Below are 24,594 nucleotides of genomic sequence, written 5' to 3'. Positions count from 1 at the left end.
ATTCTTCTTTCTTTTTTTTTTTTTGTCACAAGATTGAATGCTAGGCCTGTACTCTTTTCGTTTTAGTGCATATATCATGGAAGTGTAGTTATGGCCTGTTCTGTTTTTGTTTTTTGGGTTTTTTTTTTTTTTTCCTGAGCCATTCTTCTATAGCCTATCACAAATTGATAGCACTCACGAAATTAAGTACACACTGGAATAGAGCCTTAAAAAACACAAACAAAAACCAAACAAAAATACACATCACTAACTGGCCCACAGGTCGTTGTCTCATGCAGAGCCAACCCGAACATAAAGCGATTGGACTGTTTCCCGAAGGAATAGGCCCTAAAATCTATTTCGGTTTTTAGAACTTTTTTATTTCATCTCGGTATACTTTTATTTCAGTGTAAATTCCCATCCCCATTCATCTCCAATACAGGACAAAGGGTAATAAAAACAACAGCACCACCTGATCACCTTTATTCTGCATTGTCGCATTCTAACACGCCGGGCTGGTCTTTGATTTAATTCTTCGAGCATTGTTCTCCAAAGAGTCCCTATACAATGTCGTAACGTCATCATTTTGAGGTACTATGTGCATGTTATACCACATCATGCCTGGGTGACAATGAGATGTGTATGAGCCTAAATAAACATGAACAGCTAAGTGCGCTTAGCAGGTAATGTCAGGTGTATGCCTATAATTATTACGCCTCACTTTGCATTGATTGCAGCGACGGCAGAAACGCTACCGTTCCTCATCGCATCACATTAATTACTTTGCTTTCATCATCTGATGAATTCATTACGAGCAATCGCCGTCTAGTTTTGATTAATGGATGTCGGTTGGAGCTCTATGTGCAACGGTGAATAACAACATGAGAATCACCGCCAAAATAAGAACAAGAAGAGAAGGGGAATTAATCTCATGATTGGTTTAGGACGGAGAGTGTCCAAAAAATCCTAACGCCATACGGAAAAAAAAAGGTTTCCTTTAAAACTGCAGTATTATAGAGGAGTATGCAGATGAGATGTGGATGATCATAAACTCGCTTTATGTATAGGCCCTACATTTAGTATATCTTTTGACAGGAGCCGATGTATCTCTGCAATGATGGTTTTGTTCATATGACTTTGTCTCTATTCCAGAGATGTCGCTATTATGTCGTTTTGTCTTCGACATTTTAAATTGAAACTTAATTTTCAGCAGTAGGTTAGGAGCCTTTTTATATGATTTATGCATGCATTAAATCGGTTGATAATTTGGTTGGGACAGCCGAAAAAGAAAAAAAAAAAGATATCAGAGCTATGTCGGCATTATTGCAATGGTCTTCAAAATTGTGTCGAATTAGAACGGACAGGCCACCATTGTTTTGCTCACCATTGACGACAATAGGATAGGAATTGTACTTAGATACTATTATTATTATGTGTTAGCTAATCGTAAAACTCTTTTCCCGTTACCGATGACAAGTTTGCATATACCATTATGATATGCTTGTAATGAAGTTCCCCTATCCCCTGATCACTTTCTCACTGCTCAACAATCCGTGTGTTGTCTTAGATGAATTTGACTATGCAGGCAGGGACATTCAAGTAGCAGACGCCATCTGCGGATGAAATTCATTTCTCGGCATGCATTTGACATTTTTTGTTTTGTTTTGTTTTGTTGGCTTTTTTAAAAATTCGATTGTATATGATTTTCCAGCAGAATAGACGAAAATACAACACTAATACATTAATTGATAATCATACTTAGCACGATAACTTTTATAAGGAATATAATGTCATAATAAAAGACATTCCAATTCAGCTGTTATCTTCTGGGTTGCATCACGATAACTGCAGTTAAACAATATTATTGTCTCATACTTTGACGTCATAATGTTCACCATGTCATTATGTTTCACCGTCTGAACGACATGAAACTGATAATGTCAATGTATAATTTATATGTTCACTGATTTTGCACTCTTTATACCAGGCTTTAATCAGTTAATGTGTCTGCTTTTTTAATTCGAGAGGCAGCGTTACAATCTTGTCGAATAAAAGGTTCGATGATTTTCGAGTCAGATTACAGAGATTTACTTTGAAGAAATAAAAAAAAATGGACGAGCTTCGGCGCATGCAGTGCTTTTCATCATCAATGAGACGAAATGGATATCAGGTTTCAAGTTTATGATCAAAATGAAAGCGATGAGGCGTTCGTGAGATAATGACCGGTATGATCAAATTACAGTAATGCAACACATTATTTTCCCCACGGAGGAGCACTCATAACTCTTGAAAATGTATTATAAATGGTATATGGGAATATGCTTGACAGCACTGATTTTCGTGTCACATCAGCAGGGGATACCGCTGCAGTCAATGAACGATTTCTTTGTTGGCATAGTTTTATAATATATTGACAGCAAATCTTGCACATAATAATAGACGTGGCTGGTGTTGGGTAGCACCCCTTTAATCATCAAGCTTTCGGGCGAAAAGCCCTTCTTCAGGATCTACACAGTCAATGACAACAACGTATAAATAAAATCAACCTAAGTATAAAATCATACTAAACTTACGTAACCTTATATACTATACATTTCAAAATATACTCAACATAAAACATACCTCAATGAAAGATTATTCACTTGCTTCTTCTCTCAGAATGGAGCTCTCAGAAGAAGTTCCCTTCTGATTGAGGTGTTTACACACATCAGTTGGTATTACACTCATGTATATACTCACATAATAATACTTCATTATCTATATCTTATACATTTACTCATTTTGAACGCTAAATGAACTTGCAATCATAATCTGCGCTTGGAGTGGGCGGAGTCGCAGTTCCCAGGGACAGACGAAACTATATCTTATAACATTATTTGGCAGATTTAGTCCCATACGCGGCATAATTTTCACTTTGTGGTTAAAAAACAATGGAAAGTTTCACCTCTTTCCATTTCTTTAGATTAAATTTTGTGTTATAGGCTATTCGAGGGTTTCATGAAACTATAGCTATAGCATTGATATTGAAAGTTGTATACTTCGGAGCCATTTATAGGTTCGACCTTTTATAGCCAAAAGGAAAAGCCAATTATTCATAGATCACGCACAACACTGCACACGGCGGACACATTTTGGCAATTAGTGAGGTAGGCCTGAACCGGCAATAAAAGATCGTAATGGGGTTGACACTACCGAATGACATGATTCATATACATGACTTATGGTGAAGAGGTCATTTTAATTGCACTCGTAGTGCTTTCATTTTCTTCGTGCCATCGTGACTCACTTTCGGCACCGTGTAACCGTTCGAGGGCATCCGTCGACAGGGATTCTTTGCAGAGATCACTGCACGAACAAGTTTAAACACCAGTAATTCAGGTCATAGTTATATCTCAAAATCACGTCGGAACGTGCTTGTTTGATATCTAGAGGCGGCATTGGAATTACAGAGTTGGATGTCGTGACTCTTGGATCCCTTTCCTCGCTTTTCAAGTCACCGAAAAGGCCAACATAATGTGCTTTATAGACAAGGATGCGCGAGTAACACCTCGGTGGTGGTGTTTCCCGCAATGGCAGTATGGGAATACCAAATGGGTATACTTTCTGGACTAAAGATGACTTTGCGATGGGCTGAATTTCGCTGCTTTTCGTAAGGGGCAAACAAAATAGTGGACAAACTCTCATCAGTCACTAGTTCTGTCTACCCCCCCCCCCTTTAATTCAATTCAATTCCAAAATAAAAGTCCGAAGACTAACCATATTTGGTTTACATAAAATTTGACAAAATAAATGATTCAGCTTTACAGCAGGGAGACACAGAGAAAAAAAATAGACCAAACTCACACTTTACACAACAAATGATATAGGTTTTCCCATCCATTTTTGCACTTTTGTCATTCAATTTCAAAGATTTAGTATTCAATTTCGTCCCGAGAAGCAGGTGGAACGCAAATCCTAACATCAATTTCGTCAATTGTCATTGTAATTCGTTTTTCGTCAAACATTTTCGAAGACATAGCATTCAGAATCGTCAATATTGTCATTCAAGTTCGTCCCTCCCGCTGACGGATCGCATAATGTGAAGATCAAATTCGTCTTTGTTCACACAATTTCATGAATTTTTCATTCAAATTAGTCCGATCTTGTCGATTCTTTATTTTGATGGTGAACCAACTTTAAGCCGACATATTTTTACTTTCTCTCGTAAACTGCATCGCTACACATTATTCCCTAACCATTTGCTTTAACAATACACACGAAAAACAAGACTGCCAACGAAAATGATTGAAGGATAAACGACAGTCAAAAGTCATAGCCCAGGACAGTATGTCAGTGTTACATTTTGAACTTTAACTCGTAATGTTCAGGTTTTCGCATCATAATGCATGAAGCAAATTTTGAAATTTGTACCCTGGAAAGCAGCAAAGATAATTATGTTATTCATTCATTGACATTAAATTAAACAGGCGACAATTCTACACTTAAATTTTGTCTTTAATCATGTTTGTCTAGAAATCGTTTGTCAGTGTTTTCGTTTGCGAGACGGTATACGTCTGTTTGTATCAGTGTGTACTCGGATTGCTTGTGTGTGTGTGTCTGTATCTATGGTTCTGTGTGTGTGTGTGTGTCTGTATCTATGGTTCTCTGTGTGTGTGTGTGGGGGGGCACTTGTGTGTCTGTTAACTCCTGTATGTAAAATGTGAACGGTTACAGAAAAAAAAAAAAAACAATACATGAATGACTGGAAAATCGGACCGGGTAGAGATATGAGACGAATATGAATGAAAATTTAACAAAAGTGATTGACAAAAGGCGAAATCGATCCTGCTGTTTTGAGTGCTGCGAGTGAGACTGACGAATTTGAACTGTAAATGACGAAAATGTCTGCCAAATGACTAAATTGAATGGGCTTTATTTGAAAATGAACGACGAAAGACGAATTTGAAAGTACGATTGGCCTACTCCCGACATTCCGCGACGAAATTGAAGTAAAAATTTGTGAAATTGAATGAAAAAAGTTTGAAAATGAATGGGAAAACCTGTATTATTGACCCCCCCCCCCCCGAATAAATATCGCACAGTGTGCAGTGTCATAGAAATTAATAACACCAATTCTAACATGAAAGAAAATGCATTAACAGAAGGGAAATTGCATAGTAATTTGACAAACGTTACTGGCTTCAACAAACGGTCACATTTAGCACTTACGCCTTTCTCTATTTACCCTATGATTAAGCTTGACATCCTCATTTCAAGCGCCAATATTGATGTCTGCATATGTTACGTTGAGGGCGTTTCATTAATTATTATTCGCATCACAGCAAAACGTCCACACTGGACTGATTCAAAAAGGGTGCATACGTGCCGTATTAGGCCTTGAATTTGTGGTCGATTTACTTTATCTTCCGGAAGGCATTGGACATGAGATAGAACGAAACACTGAGCTTTGAGGGTCAGACCGTGAGAAAACACCTTCTGACGGCTATACGGCGTTTCCTCGGGAGAGCGTGCACCTGATATCTGTGTGACCCGAAAATCGGTAGTGAAATGTGTCATCGGCCACCACGGACTATATAAATCAGTGTTAAATCTGTAAGTATTTCATTACTTTGATTATTCTTTACTCATTCCGAAACATTTACACGAAAGTACACAAAATGCATTTTGTATAGAGTGCATTCAAACCGACATTATAATCAAGAATATGTATCAGTCTTGATGAATGTTTAATAAGGTAACTTACAGCACTAAACAGTGCTGAACAGTATAATTAATTTTGTTATTTACCTCATTGCATTTCTTTACAAAACTCATTGCTTGATTGATGTCTAACAACTGTCCTGTGAAATTGTCTTCAGAAGATAAAAAGACTGATTACGTAATTTCGTGTCGATCATTTAAGTAACAATCCATTACAATATCAATATGCAAAACATGATGGATTTCAGGGACGGACCCAGAAATTCCGTAGAGGGGAGGCACCTTTACGAAATTAAAGGGGGCGCACGCCCCCCCCCCCCCTCCATCCCATTTTTATCCTTTTTATTTCTTTTGCTTAAAAAATAAACAAAAACAAAGAGGGGCGCGCCCCCGGTGCGCCCCCTCTGGATCGACCACTGGATTTCTCCACAATAATGTAGAATTAATGCTTCATTTGCCAGCCCTTTTATTAGTCGTGATAACACTAGTTTCTGGGAGGTGTTCATCACGTTTGGTCACCAAAGATTCATTTACTATCACTATCAAATGGTTACGGCAGACGTTTGTAGGAATAAATACATTGTAAGCCATAATTGAATTTAAATCCGGAAACAAGAAATCTGAAGCAGAATCAAATAATTTCCATTATGCATCTTTGTCCCGTCCCCTCTAAATCCTTTCAGAAAGTTCTGGAGGCACTCCTTTTCCTAGCTGTGATGATATTTTCATTCCATAATCTTTCATGTATCTATCTCTAATTTTCATCTTTAGTTTTAACAAATCTACTCTCTAAAAAAATCGAGTGAAAATATTCACACTTAAAAGAGTGAATACAAAAAAGAGTGAATTTAGAGTGAAATTGGAGTGAATTTTGAGTGAAAATGTTCATTTTCACTCGTTTTAGAGTGACCTCAGGGATCACTCCAAAATCTTCGAGTGATCCCTGAGGTCACTCAAAAATGAGTGAAAAATTAACATTTTCACTCTAAATTCACTCTTTTTTGTATTCACTCTTTTAAGAGTGAATATTTTCACTCAATTTTTTTAAGAGAGTACGGTATATTATCAAATACGATAGAGAAGTTCAGTTACATCTATTATTCTTTCACGGGATAACGTAGACGTTGTTATACACCATACTGTCGAGAAAGGAACACTAGATGATTTAATTCATTCCATTCTATAAAATGCAGTATATAGCAAGAATGTGTCCTATGTTTTAAGTGTGACCGTGCATCACAAAACCAACAAAAAACATATGACCTTATTTTCCGTGAGAACTAAAAGCAGGTGAACAGGGAAACCCTAGCCAAATTTTAGTTTGTATATTTTCTAAAAGAGCAATTCTTCTTAAATATCTTTCTAAAGTTTTGTATCATGAAACAAAAGGGAACTTTTGAATTTCTTTCTAGAATACTTTGTTTAGGTCTGACGTAGACTTTCTCAGATTTGCGGATTCGGGGCACTAGAAACCCTTCAAACACATTTTACTTTCAACTCTAATAACTTTTGAAAGTGGAGGCTATGATGTTACTCTTGCGTTGGAAGTTAATATCGATCATGAATAGAATGTACTTTTAATGATGTGCAAACTTTCAGTTTAGTTTTAAAATCCCTGCAACTTGCTATGGAGTTTTATATACTATTCTTTGTTCCATTAATTGCAGAGAGCACAGCTGTGTGAAATTACGCACTTGACTATAATTATAGACCCTTAAACTTCCAAACCTCTTTTATCCACTTTTCCAGAATGTGTACTTTCTTTCCATTATCTAGATGGGTTAGGAAAGTCAATTTTGTATTGAATTATATGTCATTTTAAAGCTTAGTGTCTGCTCTCAACTAAAAATCTATATCTGGCGACTTTTTCAAGGTTTTGTGATACAGGATCACATATAATTCGGTATCAGTGGTCAAACATTGGGGGTTGTTCCTGTCGTACGGTGACGGCCTATGCACTGTCCATAATCATGATAGAGCTGCTACGAAGTGAAAGCGTTTTGCAAGGTATTAAGGACGTTGTTTGACAAGTCGGCAAGGTTTTAGGTTGTCATGGCAACCATTTGCTGTAAAGATCTCGTGTGATTTTTTAAATTTAATTTCACTTATTTCTGCACGGCACATGATTCAGCCAACACGGCTGTTCTTCCTCTTGTCACGAGATGAAATGACATTGATTATTACAAAGCATTTCTCCACAATTATCTAGACTTAATAAAGGAGAGACGCTTTTGAACCTGTCTCACGCGAATTGTTTTAAAGTAACATAGCGACATTTCGTGAAGTACTGATAATTGCCAATGGTAATAGGCGAATTGATAATCTTGCTGTTACTAATACCTATCCCGAGCCATCGCGCTCTATACACTGAATCATGCATCCTATACTCGCGGAGTTTGACTTGACTGTAACAGGTGCTTGCTAATCCCTATTCGATTTCTACCATCGAGGGAGTGTCGTGAGTGTATTGAGGTGTTGCTGATACTCTACAAATATGTTCTCTGACATGTAAAGTCTGAACATGGATGACAGACTGGTGTAACAGAAACCATGTAATTCTGCAAACATTGGATTGGCTTAAGCAAAAAAAAAAAAAAAACTTAAAAAAAACTTATGGTATATTTCTCTCATGCACATGGTTCCATGGCAGTGACTGGCTTTACACAAGCAAAAAGAAAAAAGAGAGGCCAAAAGGGGACCTTGGCCTATACTGTTTCATCTCAAATATAGTTCGTTTCTGTGTTTGCATTATATTCGTTTGTTTGTTTTAGGTGTGTTTGTCTGTTCAAAAAGTGTGCGTTTGTGCATTTGTTTGATATTGCTGTCTTCATTCTACATCAATATGACATTAAGAGCTTGGGACGTTGCAGACAAATAATCTTCTTCGCACAAGCTATCCCTATATTAATACCTGTGTATTGAGTGAATGGAGTAATATTAGTAGAAGATATCAGTGAAGATTTTGACGAAAATTGGATTATCCGTTATGGTTATGCATTAAAGGTTCGGTGCTTACATCGCTAGAGAGACGACTATTACTGTTCGTGACGTTATGTATGGAAACGATACAAAGGAAATATAAAATGGATTCCATTAATTTCTTTTTTAAAGTAAAAGTACACATTCCTTTGACTTGTTACTGACTTTGTGAAGGTTGATATCATTCCCATGCTTTCTGAAAGAGGAAAGTCCAGAGCTCTTTCATTATGCCAGAAAAGTGAAAATATGTCGAATCTTTACATACACATGTTTTTCTTCATCTTTGTCTGTACTTGACGTCACAAAATTTATTCTTCTCATCCAGCGATGGCGGCGCCAAAACTTTGAAAGTTTGTAAAGTTGATTGTCCGATTTTCCTCAAACTTTCAGTAATGTGTGCTACGAATGTTGCTGCATTCACTCAATCCACAATTTATTATGTATCTATGTTTCATCTTCCTTTGTAAGAAGGTTATATCCACTGAAAAGAAAAAAAAATAATACGACCGTTAGATGCGGTTCCTGTGATTTCAATCACACAGAAAGCAGAAAGGAAGCTTTCATGAATTTTGTCACAGAGCATTAGTACAGTCGCCACAAATTTTACTTCTACAACTGACAGCATCACTGATGTACTAGATAGTACCTCAATTATACGACTATTATCATTAACTCTGGCAGTAATATCAGTTTTACGAATGGCACAAGGGATCAAAGCCAAACCAATGCATTAGTATACCTGCCGCTAACATGCCTCTGCGTATATTCAGGGTGACATTGGTGATAGGCCTTTGTGCAGTAATGATTACGTCTGATTGTTTACATTCGGCATTCGTCCCCTCACGCGCAATTTGTGGTTGAGATTAAACGTTTTGCACTACAATAGGGGCCATTTATCTTTCTATTTCACGCTGGTCCGGGCAGTACAAGAAGTAATAATATCTCCTGCGTGTCTAGTGTACAAGAGTTGGCGGCCAGAAAACGCACTGCATTATTGCTGAGGTCATTAATGGATCTCCAAAGATACCGGTCACTCATTAACCGCTTCCACTACACTCCCTGCTGGGTTCCACAAAATGCAGAAAGGACCAACACGAGAGTGCATTAACCAATAACCTATCGCTTAATTTATATTAGGCCTATTCATTCACGGAGTTTTTGCCCCTGCATTATGCGACACGCCGTAGAATGGTTATTACAATAAAACAACGTTTCTCCGCTCAGAAGCCATCGTCCTCATGGTGTGAATAAACCACCGTTTGGAAAGCCCATAACCATACTCCGAGGAGAGGGCGAGAATAAAAGGAGTCTTTTTCGGGTTTCAGTTACCTTTTTTTTTCTATTTGAATGATGAGAGGGTCTAGAATGTCTATTTCTGACCTCAATGACATCGTGTCTGCCCGGCATATAGGTAAGACGATCTTCTTTTATGTGTTAATACGAAAACATTTAAGATATCAAGCTAGAAGTGATTACTGCAATATTTCAAGTGTTTGCTTCCCGATCATGAGAGTCTAAAATTTACAATCAACTTGATGTATTCCAGACAGGTAATAGCTTCCGCAATACCGTGATTACTTGTTTTGTTGTAGAGTGGGGTTTTTTATTCTGCGCAAGTGATTATGAGCATGTTATTTCCATGAATTTATGTATTATCTCGTCTTCCCAGTGATTTGAGATGATTTAGCTCTATCTGCTCATATCCGTTCATCATGGGGGGAAAACAACAGTTTTTGTCATTTCATCAAAATTAGTCGATACCGAAAGCGCCCGCGTGACACGCTGCGATGGTTATTAACGGTGATTAATGGAGCACGTATAGGACACTGAGGTAATTGGTTGCAGAAACGTGCTAATCAGAGTGTTAGTTAAAAGCGTCGATTAATGTTAATCAAAGCCCTGTGATTTTTCTTTAACTAGAAGAGTGAAAATGTACGGCCATAACATGATTGAGTTGGCTGGATCTGATTCTACTTGTCTGCATTTCATTTTTATCATTTCCTATTGCTTCCTTTCATATATGATATTCGTTCTTGAAAAAAAAAAAGAAAATGTATGTAAGATCCAAACGTTACGAATATTAGCTGTGTAAATGACCATATAAGTATTTTGTTGACTTGTTGATTTGTACTGATTTTGAAATGCAGAAATAAAAACTGAAATGAACTGAACTGAAAGTTGCTGATGACGCAATATAAAGTGTTTCGTATTTTATGCATAAAAAAAAATGTAATTACACGAGGATAAATTGTGCAATATTCATGCCGTGAAACAAATGTTGTCAATTATCCTCAAAAATCGCAGTAGGATCTCACTTTGCACAATACCAAATTACAGTATTATATCATTTATACGAAATGCTCGACTCTTCGTAGAGGGAAGTGCCATGTACCCACAAGTGATGTTTCCTACACAAAATAATGACTAACGAAAAGATTATTTATGAGAGTGCCTTTACGCATACGAATGTTGTATAACGTGATGTTGCCGCAAATTTCACTCTAAGGCAAAGGAGATGATCCCTTATACAAGAGTAAAAAGTAAAGTGTGAAATGTGATCTTCACCTGAAAGATGATTGAGTTACAAGGGGCGAAAAAAACAACAATCCAGTATTTTTGCGTATTAATGGCGTCATAGCAGTATACGTTTGCACCATGCATGAGTTCTATTAAACGTGTATAAGGCTTTTTGCATTAAAGGATGGGTGTGTTTTGATGAGTCTTCACGCATCACCAAGGGTGGAACACTGTACATCTGACATAACAGTGCATGCAGACTATTCCAGACTGTTGGAAAGCAATGCTAGGATACTCATTACGTTAAAAAAAGGTTTGTTCTTGAAACATTATTTCCAATGTGTCTGAGTGTGTGCGTATGTGTGTGTGTGTGTGTGTGTGTGTTGTGTTTGTGCGTGAACGTGCTTAGTACAGGCATATACTTATACATAGTAGACATTTATACATACAACTTATGACTATGCATATTGATATAATGGAATAATGTATATATACTGAGATTTTTCTCACTACCCACTCATTATAAGCCATTGATTGATTGATTGACTTTCATCACAGAGAAAAGCCTGCTTTCAGCTGTCAGCTGGTTTTCAGCAAGGCCGTGAAAATTAATACACTGTGTTTACAAACAGAGTAACAACCAATGAAATATTATCAGAAATGTGTAACATGAAAAGTATATACAATGAACAAAAGAAATCAAAAAGAGGAACTGAAGAAAAATCATACAGATATGATGATAATACAAAGATTTGAAAAATGGGCAATCATTGTGTCACAATACAAATGGATGAAGAGGTTTCAAAATGGTAGACGAGCATTTAACGAGACACGAATCACATGGGAGTGGACAAACAAACGGAATGACTGACTTGTCTGTGAACAAATATTTGAATATATAAAAATCAGCACTTTAATATATCGTTGCAATCATACAGCTCTTTTCTTTGTTTCTGTTATAAATAATGTGATATCATTAGTGAGAAGTTGTCCTTAGACTTAAAGGGAGATCATTAAAGAGCTTAGAAGCTAAGTATATTGCAATTTTCTTTAAAAAATGGTACGTGGTTTTGGGAAAACAACAGTTGGTATTATCGATCGATTTTAGCATTCAATTTATGATATATAATATATAATAAGCGCATATACAGACATACAGATGATATTATTTCCTAGTTTCTGATTTACCGCCTCTATAATAAAATAGACGGGAGAGAGTTAGGGCGCATTCACTGCCTTGTGTGACCTTACATGGACACTTTGAGGATTTTGTTTCAGTAACACAGAATTATCCCGGTACAGAGAAAAAAAAAAGATCGTGTTTTTTTTTTCAATGGGAAAGGTCAAAGTTTGTTGTGATAGTGTTTCCAACATTGTCATTATCACCGTCATTACTTTACTTTCATGGAGTATTGTCCTTTTTCTGTAGTAATGTATGCTGCGATCTTTATAGCTATTTCATCATTCGGTTTTTGTTGGTTTTTTTTTTTTTTTTTTACTTTGCACATGTCCTACCTTTTGTGATCAGTACACTGCGATTTAAACATTTAAAGTAGTACATAAAGACGTGAAATTTCATGACGTAGTCACACGTGACCTGGTGAAAGTAAACCAGACACTAAGGTGTATAACCGTTGCTTTGGCAAGCGGGATCCTCGCAAATGTGTCTTTACAGCGGAGTTTTTACACACACACACACACACACACACACACACACACACACACACACGCGTAGATGTAATGACCGTGCTATCACATCTTATTAACTGGAACGTGTGGTATAGTTGAGCGCTTGCGATTCGACTTTTAATTTTTTGACCCGCCATCAGATTGACCATTAAAAACTTTACTCCACTCGCAGTTGATATTGATTACGCGTCTAATGAATTGGTTCAAGAGAAAAATCACTTCTACGCCGTACCGTGCCGTCCCGGCACCCGAGAGGTTACCACCGCGTTGTATCCACTTTATCATAAATGATTAAGGTTATGTAATACACTTCAATAGATGGTTTCTCTCAAAGTGGTTTACTTAGAATGTGGCAAGTTTGCTTTTGAACATTGATTAGGCGAGCCTATACTCTACGCACTCTAATTGATGTATTGTCTGAAAACTATACATAAAGATACAAAGGCTCTTGTTGCGCCATTTGGGCTCTACTGTTCACTCCTCTTTCGCGCCTGAAGACCAGATTTTCATGTCCCTTATAATGAGTAATCCGTGCTGGTTAGCAGTCAACGTGTGTGTAGGCCTATAAAAGATCGATTTTTTTAGAAAGTGTTCGAGGACCTTCACGAATCACTACAATAACATAGGCCGTAGGATGACGGTAACTGGACCCAAGTGGCTGGACACTCATTGTAGGACAAGGTTTTCCTGAATAGCGTCTGATTTAAAAGCCTTCATACAAAGGCTCTGTAGCTTTTATAGGGTTACATTCAAAGTTATCGGATAATTAGGCAAAGGGTGAAAGCGCGAGGGATTTGAGCTATTTCTTATCTCCCTTGCCTCGCCATTCACTTCCATCACAAACTATCAGTACTTAGTCTGAAATAAGTCGCGTGATGTGGAATATACCTGAGATACGAATTCTGACAAGTGCCGTGTACGAATTATGGCAAGTGGCGAGGGAGAAAAGTTTGACGAAGCTCGACGTAGAGCAAGCACCTCTGTCTGGATTGTTTCCCAACCGCCCAGTCTATATCCCGCCACGAAAAGGAGCATTACATGAACGCACGTCTTGTTGTAGTTTATTGTGACGCCACCGCTGGGTCATGATATCTTGCCCCACCCCGACAAAAGACAGCAAATGACTGTAGCTGATGTGACCGCCACAAGACACAGTGTCTTCTGCGAATTCCTTGCGACACAGTCACGATGGACCGTTGTCCCGATAGACCGTTGCCTCTGCTTATGAAGCTATTGAAGAGTCAGGTTTGACCGTAACTTTGCAGGCATTTCCACTCCTATGTATTCCTTTTCCTGACCAGCTCTTACATTATTATTATACATTATACATACACAAACAAGGACACACACACACACATACATACATACATACGTAAATACATACATATCGATACACAGTTATAAATACTTTCAGTGCATTACAGTACAGTACAGTATACATTCCATTGTAAGCATCCATAATCATGATGACATTGACGTAAACATCGTAAATAACTTAGGCCAACATCTATGACCCCCCCCCCCCCTTAAATCATTTGAACCGGCTGACCAAAGTGATATCGTTGTTTACGCCAGTATTGATTTCATTCATCAGCGACCATCGCGGAAACCATATAGCCACTGACATTAACACTAGTTATAGAAATACCTACAGTAGCAACTACGAGCTATCCGGGGCAGGACCACTGACATTTCACACTTTGTCTTGTTAGAAATACTACAGAGAAGCGTTCATTGCGAGTGAGGTCGGATTGGTTTCCGTTTCCATCGGATTGTCTGGCGAGTGAATGGAAGCGAGAATGCATGCGTTGGATGAATTGTGTCGCTTCTAACGCGGGAGTGCCGATCTTTTGTGATTGTGACGACTGAACATGGCATTTTTACCCTCCTGCCGCTGATTATGAAGATTAATTTTCGATTACTGTTCTAGACTGAAATGTATCTGTGTGTGAGATTGATACCCTGACTCCTGACACAACCAGCTCCGCGGCGGAAAACAGAAATTGAAGATTCAGGGGATACAAAGAAAAAAACAACAATGAGTTTGTAATGTTGTAGATGTCAAAGCAGGACAACCCACCGAGCATGTAATTCGTAGTCGCATCCATCAGCAGTCTTCTCTCTTTTCTCACCATCACCCTGTCTAGTGTGGACGTTCATCATGATTACAACATTTTCTTTGATCCTACCTTTTTAATGGAGACCCGATTAATTTCCTTCAATGCTCAATCAGTAAATTGATTTGATTTTTTTTTTTCTCGTCAGAAATGACTGTGAGATAGCTGGAGGAGAGACACATCTGGTTTTAATGGGCGATTGGATGGGTGTTCCAACAGAAATGGGAGTAGATTGGACCTGCTGATTACGGCCGGCTTGTTTGCTTAGGGAGTTATTAGCCTGTCAAGTCTATATTGGTCGTGCTTTTCTGTCCCGAAATGCCAGCCATCGTTCCGACTGATTCTGCCGGCGCGGCTTGGTCCGCGGAGTCATCGGGCGTCTCGACCGTGGAGAGTAAGTTAGTGTGGCCGACATCGTGGAAGTAGACATTTTTTTCTGCAGAATATCATTCACAAGAATCAGACAAACTGAAACTGTGTATTCATCTGTGAAATTATTTTGTGGCTAAAAAAGTGCTGTTATTTCTATCTTAGAATGTTTCTTCTCTGATACGTATGAATATACTTGCCATTGTGAAGTGTGGTATTTTTTTTTTCTTTTTGGTATTTAATTCATTTTATGTTTAAACTAGCGGTCTACTGCTTTGCTTCAGCTGCATGCCGTAGACATTAGTGTAACCATATCATTATTCTGATATGGTAAAGAGTGTGTAACCCAATGCAATGGAAATCCTGAAGATCTCGGTTCAAATTTTAACCGCGATCCTCATACTTAAGGGAGAAAAACGACGTCCGTTGTTCCTATATCCTGTGATTTTACCCTTGGAGAAGAAAATGATTTATCTCACTATGTTTCTCATTTTAAATTTGTATTATTCCTTTTGTACTTGATCGCCTATCAATGCTGGGATAATGATGTTTGTATTATCATATCTGGAAGACATGTGATACATGTATAGTATCTGCATGTTTTTGTGTTTTTATTTTTGTTTGTCTATTTTTTTTTTTCATGCAGAGATGTCGGGGCTGAAAAAGGACTCGGAAGTGACATACCGCAAGAGCAATGCGACAATGTCTCAGAATCGGAAAAGGGTTCTGAGCACTGCAGCCGCCAACGAAGGCGTTGACGAAGACGAGCTCAACGCTTACCTCATGATCGGGTCGACGCTCGAGAACACGGGCGCGCACGGCATCCCGAACATCATCCGTGCCAAGTCATCCCACCGTCGTATTCTTTGGGCTGTGCTATTCCTGGGCGGCGTCGGATTTTTCCTCTGGCAGGGTGTGACAATTATCAAAAAGTATTATGACTACGACGTCGTCGTCAACCTCGACATCCAGTACGAATCGACCATCGACATGCCAGCCATCACCATCTGCAACATGAACCCAATCACGAACTCGAGCTTGAGCAAATTTTCCAGTGAGCTGGAGCAACTGCTGGCCGAGGACGAAAGTGCGGCAACGCCACAGACACTGGCAGGTCCTACTGTAGCAGCGACAAGAATGGTGAGTTTATATCACTATCTTTGTTTGTTTGTCTGTCTGTAAATATGTGATATAGGGACACGACACACACATTCACAGTTCATACATACACACACGCACATACACACACATATATATATATATATATATATATATATATACTAGGTGTTTCAAAAAAACATTTCCCACTTTTGAATCTTAATAATTCAAAAACTATATATCAAATAACACTGTCATTGATATAAGTAGTTGCTGAATAGTGTACAATTTGGTTGAAGGTGGTTTAAATAGGAAAGCATATATCAGTTTCATGAAATCCATGATTAATTTTACAGTTAGGTTCCCGATTTTGCTCTATTTTCAACCCTCTGTACAAAATTTCACTTTGCACAGGAGTCAATGGGTGTGTATGGGAGTGTGTGGTTAACATCCTGACAATGGTCCTGAACAATGGCCAGGCTTTAAATGCTTCATTAATTGTTCATGAGAAATTCCACTATCACAACTAGTCTTTATTCAGTCTTTGGCAGTATCTGTGTAAAGTCAAACGCCTGCCGAAACTGTCGTTGAGTCGCAACAGTGCTCTCCCTACTTCTGAAAAAACGAAATTATCATGAATACCTTCTGTTCTATCGCAAACATGGTGACAGGAAGCAAAGAAAATCAATTAGAGTATACATCTGTAGTTCACTTGTGCATATGGAGCCTTAAATGAAATCAATCTACTGAGAAACAAATCGCCCCAATGATAAATGCTGCTGAACTCTTTACCAAAAATTATCTCTTTTTATCGAAAAAGCAAAAAAATTGTCAGACTAACTAATTAGTAGACAGTTGTTCTAAAATGAGGAACCTTAGATCATTTATGCTTATTTATATCCTAAATTTAGTGATATGTGAAGCAAAGTTTGAAAATGATTGCCAGCTGGAATGAAATGTGGTGTTTGCAAGCACTTTGCAAGCACTCCATGTGCTTGCTTTTTCCATGTGAATAAATTTAACCCTTTACCGTGCATGAATTCAGACTAGCAGTGCCCAGGGCAATCCACATGAATTATTTTATTAAGCATTCATGTGCCAGGGAGCGCGAGACTGACGCCTAGTCAACAGGTGGTTTAGGCATGTCCATTGTTCAGGGCCATTGTCAGCACACACTCATATACACATCATTGGTTCCTGTGCAAAGTTCACATTTTGTACAGAGGGTTGAAATTTGACCAAAATCTGAAACCTTACTTCAAAATCAATCTTATATTTAATGAAACTTATTTATGCTTTCACCGTCAAATTACCTTCAACAAAATTGTACACTATTCAGCTATTACTCATATCAACGACAGTTTGATCAAATGAAAAGTTTTTGTACTATTAATGATCAAAATTGGAAATGTTTTTTGAAACACCTAGTATGTATATATATATATATATATATATATATAAACATGTCAAACATGTTGTAAGCATTCAGTTTGGGTCTTTAAGTCTACACCCCTGCTTGATGTGACCTTACATATTGAAACGTTTCGAGATTTCAAGATTTACACTGGTAAAGAAAACAAACAACATGCCAATCTAAGCCCAAAGAACACATAGATTTCTTGAAATACTGAAAGACAATGGCAAATATATCGAAACATCAACAATCTTCAGTTCACTTGGTAAACGTAGACAGGATGCAAGAGCACGAATACAAAGTCTGAGAATGATTATCTCTCTGGAGAATTGTCTGCCGGAGTGTCCTTATGTCAGAAACCAGTCTGCAAAGTGGTGTTTCTACAAGTGTTGCCCCCTTGAATAAAGACTATTCGACGCAAGAATTAATTGATCTGAATTCTACGCTTAATTTCTTTTTAAGGTGTCGATCAAGTTAGATTCAGAAACATGCCATAATATGCAGGTTCTTTGTTGCACGATCGTAGAGTAAGAAGTTAAAAAGAAAGAGAAAGCGTCAAGTCGACAAGTACATCAAAACGTAGTGACGTCAGGTCACCCAGAAAGATACACTACCTCTGAGTGTGGGCACCCATCATTATTTCAGCGAGTGCCTGCCTCTTACGAGGTCACTTCGCTTGTTTGCTGTGGGCTCATTGCTAGTTGTTTGTTTGTGTGTTTGTTTGTTTGTTTGTGTATAAGGTATCACTTGTATGACTATCTTGTGTTTGCAACTTCGATGGCCATATTTGCTATATGCAGAACCTAAATCAATCAGAGTCAAATATCCAACATGCTCTAAATGATTATGATTTTCCCATACGAATGGTTAAGACGTGTAATACAATCATGTGGAAACGTACATTTTTTTTTCCGTCGTTGTCGGAATGGACTGGTCGAAGCAAGATGGCGTGCAATTCCAGCTACTCGTAACCATCGTAGGTCCATGTCGTTACAAACACCCATCAGGAATGACCTTCGGCGGGAAGGGGGAGGGGGAGGGGTAGGCACTTAATGTTCATCACTGCTTATTAGGTGGCCTGTAGACTGTTTCATTCATGGAGCAGAGTTGGCTATTCGTCATTGTTCATTTGAGTGATATCACGATCAAAATTGCATCATGATTGTCGATCCGATGAGTCGAAAGCATCGACAGAAGTTGACGGTAGTGGAGGCTTCACTTTGTCCCATAGCAGGGCCCCTTTAATGACATCGCACAATGATTTAGTCAACATGTTAACTCTCTGCATACCACATTAATTTCTTGACACATTGAAAGGGAGAGGCGAATTACCAAATTCAGTTATTTCCTTTCATTAGGATCGTTTGTTTTACTTTGTCTTTGGATATCTCAGCCATTTCAAAACCAAATTTCATCAATTTAAATTTGAATTCCTCTTAGAATTGTAGGCTTCAAAACATTTCATAAACTGGTTTCTAAATATCTCGCAAAAAAGGTAAAAGCTGAATTCTCACCTCAGCCAATACGACACCATCCCTTTAAGGTTCGAACAGTGGGTAGCAATTAAGTGGTCACTAGTATTCAACACTTCATACATCTGCTCCCTTCTTTCTGTTCAAGCGTGGCTATTTCATTTTACCGCTCTACATGCGAAGTTCTCTGGAAAGAGCTTACCTGTAATCTCATGACCGTCATGATCTTATTGATCTATGTATATGCCTTCTCTGTACACCATTTTGAGGGTAAGGTAGAATCAATATCAGATGTTTCTCTGGGATTTTCGTGGACGGAAGGAGGAGCTGATCTATTTGATTGTGGCACCCGTATAATGAAAGAAAAATATAAAATAAAATATGCCCGAGATTTTGAAATTGAGTCCCGACCCAGGAACAGGACACCTGGGGTATTAACAAAGACGAATTTATTCTGAAATTCCCAATTCACTCGTGCTCTTTGATAACTATGTAAATGTTCAACAAGGCTTGCGGCTGCAAAAGCGTAAAGTGCATTCATACCTCTGCATGAAGTCAAAAGATTATGTTCAAAAGACGTTTGTAACATACAGGATTGATACAGCAGAATCTGAACTTGAGTATATGGAAAAGTATGATTTCATGCTGTCAATCATAATTATGCAGTAGAAATCGATATGAGCCACATGTTCCTTCCTTCAACTATGCTGAAGTATTGGCTATACTGTCTCCACAGTATGGAAAAAACACCATCTTTCATCAGAGATGCATCAAATCGCAAGTCAAAGGGGAAAATATTAACTCAAAAGAATAAGGCGTAAACCACCTATTAAATCAATTCATATTTCAAAAACAATGTTTCTCTAGTAATAAACAAGTTGTCTTTCTTCTGCTCTGTAGAAAATGGTTTTATATTAGGCAATCCTTTGTGGTCCTTTACATACGGTAAAGAAAATGTCACTTAATTTCATGACCGAATTAAAGGACAGTGTTTCAGTCATCTGACATCTGACGTCATCTGACTTCATTTCATGTTTCAATGTAATTACCGTCGTGATGGATCAATGGCGGGTGCCAGTATCCAGTTAGGAATACCAGAGTCACGCCCGCATGACAACACCGCGTGCTGTACAGCGGTTGAGTTCGTGATGTTGTAATGGGTTACAGCTCGTTATTCCGAAGGTTCGTTATTCCGAAGGCTCTTTATTCCTAAGATTCGTTATTCCGAAGGTTCATTGTTCCGAATTTCATTTTCGGATTAACCGATCTTCGGAATAACGAACCTTCGGAATAACGCCAAAAATTTTCGGATTAACGAACCCCTTTTCATTTTCGGATTAACGAACCTCTAGGTATAGGGAATTTGCGTGTTTCGGATTAACGACCCTTCGGAACAACGAACCTTCGGAATAGCGAACCTTCGGAATAACGAACAGCACCCGTTGTAATGTTGCAAGATTTACAAATCACTGATATTACCGCAGCAAGTTAGGTTAATCTTTCGACAGCAGCCGGCAGTGAGATTGCTTTGTGATTGATCACGCCCCTGCATAAATTTATGAAAAAAACAACAACTTTGAAATCAGCGGGATATTGATTGATTTCTATTTTTCTTTTTCTTTCGTCCCTATGACATCACTTTTATATCAATTAAGGTACCATACAACAAATTTTCCTATTTGAAATTCACCAGTCTTCTATTTGGGTTCTTCAATTGTGTCAGATGCTTTAGATAGATGAATTTAAATGACAGTCTCGTGAGCGAATACAAGCAAGCCAACCAACAAATAGATACATCTAATCTATAAATAGATATAGGCCCTACGCATTTCAAAGCCTTTCAAAAGTCTAAGAAATACAGTAGATAAAACAAGCATTGCTAACGAACAAAGATTACACTTTTTTGTTTACACAACTTACTTTAATTACAGCCTAAATCATGTTTAACTTTTACAGTTACAAATAAAATCTAAATACTGTCCACAAATCTTTTAGGTTCTTAACCAGGTTCGTCTTAACCTGGCGACTTTGCTTCTTTTCTAACCATTGTTAAATTCTATACAGGGACGATTTTTTTTTTCCTACAAATTAAACATTATCGTTTGACTGTCTGATATGAGTTTAAAATGCGAAGTAAGCTCAGACTGGGGTTTACCGGAGGATTTTACAAAAAATCGAATTGGATGCACGACTCGACTATCATTTAAGATTTTTTATTCGTCAGTTTTCACATGAAACGCGACACGCGCAAATATTTGCCCTCGCATTACCGCGGCAATAAACCGATCTCGCGCACGCGATGTCAGAGTGGCGGCGAATACTATTCGCAGCAAATATGAAAAAAATGAGCTTGATGATGGTTTCTTAATTAAGAATCCGTGGTCAAATCGTTCCTGCGTTTTATGTGTAAATTTATGACTGTTTGAGGAAATCATCCGACGGAATTAGTCAATCTCTGTCCTCAGCGTGAGCTGATGTTTTAGTACAACAATGCCTTGCTGCGAAATAAAAATGCTGCAGTACTTGACTATTTCAATAAGCGTTATAGCTATTTAGAGTGTATCAAGGCAGGTTATAGACGATGTACTTCATTGTAATGACGAAGTATTTGTATGTGCTGCCAAGGCTAAAATTATTTTTATCTAACTTACGAGGGAAATGTGCCACAGCGATAAAGACACTTTCGTTAAGACAGCAGTGGAATGAAAGCGCAAATCTCCTCTGTAGTTACCAGCAAACATTAAATAGAATCTGAAAATGACGTTATGCAACACCACCTATACACAAACAGTGTTTCTGCTAAACTTACAGAAACCTGCTTAGAAGGAAGGTAAGAAAATAATAAACTTATCGTTTTCCCCATAATCGAAGGAAAGAACACTTTACACGTGGCAAAGGATTTCGCCTTGGAAAACCTTTGCAGAGCCTTCACCAAAGATGTCTAGAGATCGTGAATTTGGTGGTATACATACTAATTGAATAATCAAACCACACCCGGGCATAATCGTCACACCTAATCTTCAAGATTAGACTATTGGCATATTTCGTTATCTTTACGATGTGTTGTTCAAAATACTGATATCAGACCATCTGTTCGTTGTGATCATAACGCCATTTCATTGAAAATTAAGATTTGTCACACGGGGAAGAGGTTATTGGAAATTGAATAATTCTTTATTGTTAGATAAACTGTATAGGGAACGTATAATAAATATGATTGGTAAGATGCGTTTAGAATATCAAAATTTTGATTCACAATTGAAATGGGAGATGTGTAAGATTAAGATAAGGGAATTTTCACAAAAATATGCAAAATATAAGCAAAACTAGAAATGTCGCTACGGCGACTGGTGTATGCCTCCGCCATAATGCATGGTTCTCCTAATAGGTCTATAGTACAATGTCTTGACAATGTGTGATGAAAGTTTCACACAATTGGCAAAATATTAAAATGACAGGTTTGCCACAAATGTGCTGAATGTTCACTTTCCTAGAACTAGGTTTAACTGGATGAATGATTAAAACGTCAGAGTGCAGGTATTTGGGGGAACTGATGATTTTTACTTGACTTTTGACCCTTTTATAAGTTTAAGCATTGAGTAATTTTCAAGGTATTGAGAAAAAGTATAATTTCAGTATCAAATGGTAAAATAGTATTATCTAAACCTGGCATTTGACCTTTGACCTCACAGTTCCAAAGAGAATCACTGTTAGGTAGAACATGCATAAATATGTAAGTTTCATGATAATACCTTGAGTTACTTTTGAGATATGGAGGAAGAAGTGCAATTTAACACTTTCACTTGACCTTTGACCTTTTGACCTTTGACCTTTTGGCAAGAAACTTCCCACAGAATATATATTGAGTTATACATGCATACATCAAGTTTTAAAAAAATCCTTCAGGCATTGCATAAATATAAGGAAAGCAGTGATATTTTGAGGAGTTGACCTTGACCTTAGACCCATGACCCTCAACTTCCCTAGATAATCGCTGTCCATCACTGAAGATACCTTGAACCATTTGCGAGATATGGAGAAAAACATGAAATTTCAATTTTTTTCACAAAATAACCTGTGACCTTTGACCTTTGACCCTGTGACCCTAAAATCCACACAAAGTATCATCCCCCAAGGATATACCCTCATACCAAGTTTGATGTAAAACCACCGCACTGTTCCTGAGATATCGACAAAAACAAAATGGGACGGACGGACGGACGGACGACCCGAAAACATAATGCCTCCGGCCACTTCGTTGCGGAGGCATGAAAATAAGAAATCAGTATTTGGTTAAACTTCGACAAGATTTGAATATGATTGAAAAAAAAAAAAGTTGATGAAGATCCTACAGAGATAAATATACAAGAACTAAGAAGAATTAAAATGAAATTAGAAAAACTATAGAGAAATAAATGTAGAGGTATTTTTGTTCGATCCAGAGAGAAATGGATTGAAGAAGGAGAAAAATCTACGAAATATTTTTGAGGTTAGAAACGCAGAATGCAAAGAGAAAAGAGATTAATGCTGTCTTGAAGAAAGACAAAGTTATTGTTGATGAGAAATGAATTTAGAAGAGATTTATTTATATTACAGCAAATTATACCACTCAGATAAGTTACATAATTCTTGTAAATATCTGCAAAATTTGAATTTTGTTACTTTGGAAGATAATGACAGTTTAAGTTATGAGGGAATCCTTACAGAAAAAAGAATGCTTTGAAGCCTTGATGTCGATGGAAAATAACAAATCCCCCGGCAGTGATGGCTTGAGTGCTGAATTTTATAAGACTTTTTGGGATTATATTAAAGATTTATTGTTAGACAGTCTGAATACAGGGTATAGAAATGGTACATTATCGGATAGCCAAAGACATTCTATATTAACATTGCTGTTTAAGAAGGATGATAAACGAAAACTTGATAATTGGCGCCCAATATCTTTGTTAAATATTGATTATAAAATAGTTACAAGGGCATTAGCGAAACGTTTACAAAAGGTAATTCCAAAATTAATTTCTTTTGATCAAATGGGTTTTATTAAGAAAAGATCAGCAGTAGAAAATATAAAACTTGTACAGGATTTATTAGATTTTTTTCACAGACAAACTTACCGAGTATTTTTATTTTTCTTGATTTTAAGAAAGCTTTTGATAATGTCGATCATGATTTTCTGTTTGAGGTTTTGAAACGGTATAATTTCGGAAAATCGTTTATTCAGTGGATCAGAACTATTTACAAAAATGCAGATTGTAAGGTT

At 37.6% G+C, this 24,594-nt stretch overlaps 1 protein-coding gene across 1 annotated transcript in view; it reads left to right on the top strand.

Moving 5' to 3' along the window:
* Positions 1 to 15,299: 15,299 nt before the first annotated feature.
* The window catches only part of LOC140231207 (epithelial sodium channel subunit beta-2-like), a 34,435-nt gene continuing 25,140 nt past the window's right edge, over positions 15,300 to 24,594 (top strand). The window contains exons 1-2 of the mRNA XM_072311353.1: positions 15,300 to 15,375; positions 15,997 to 16,490. Coding sequence (XP_072167454.1) covers positions 15,300 to 15,375; positions 15,997 to 16,490 — 570 coding nt within the window. The remainder of the gene's footprint in view (positions 15,376 to 15,996; positions 16,491 to 24,594) is intronic.

Source organism: Diadema setosum, chromosome 7, assembly GCF_964275005.1.
Source record: "Diadema setosum chromosome 7, eeDiaSeto1, whole genome shotgun sequence".
Taxonomy (NCBI): Eukaryota; Metazoa; Echinodermata; class Echinoidea; order Diadematoida; family Diadematidae; genus Diadema; species Diadema setosum.
The sequence above is the reverse complement of the archived record's forward strand: the minus strand, read 5'-3'. Positions and strand labels throughout refer to the sequence as shown.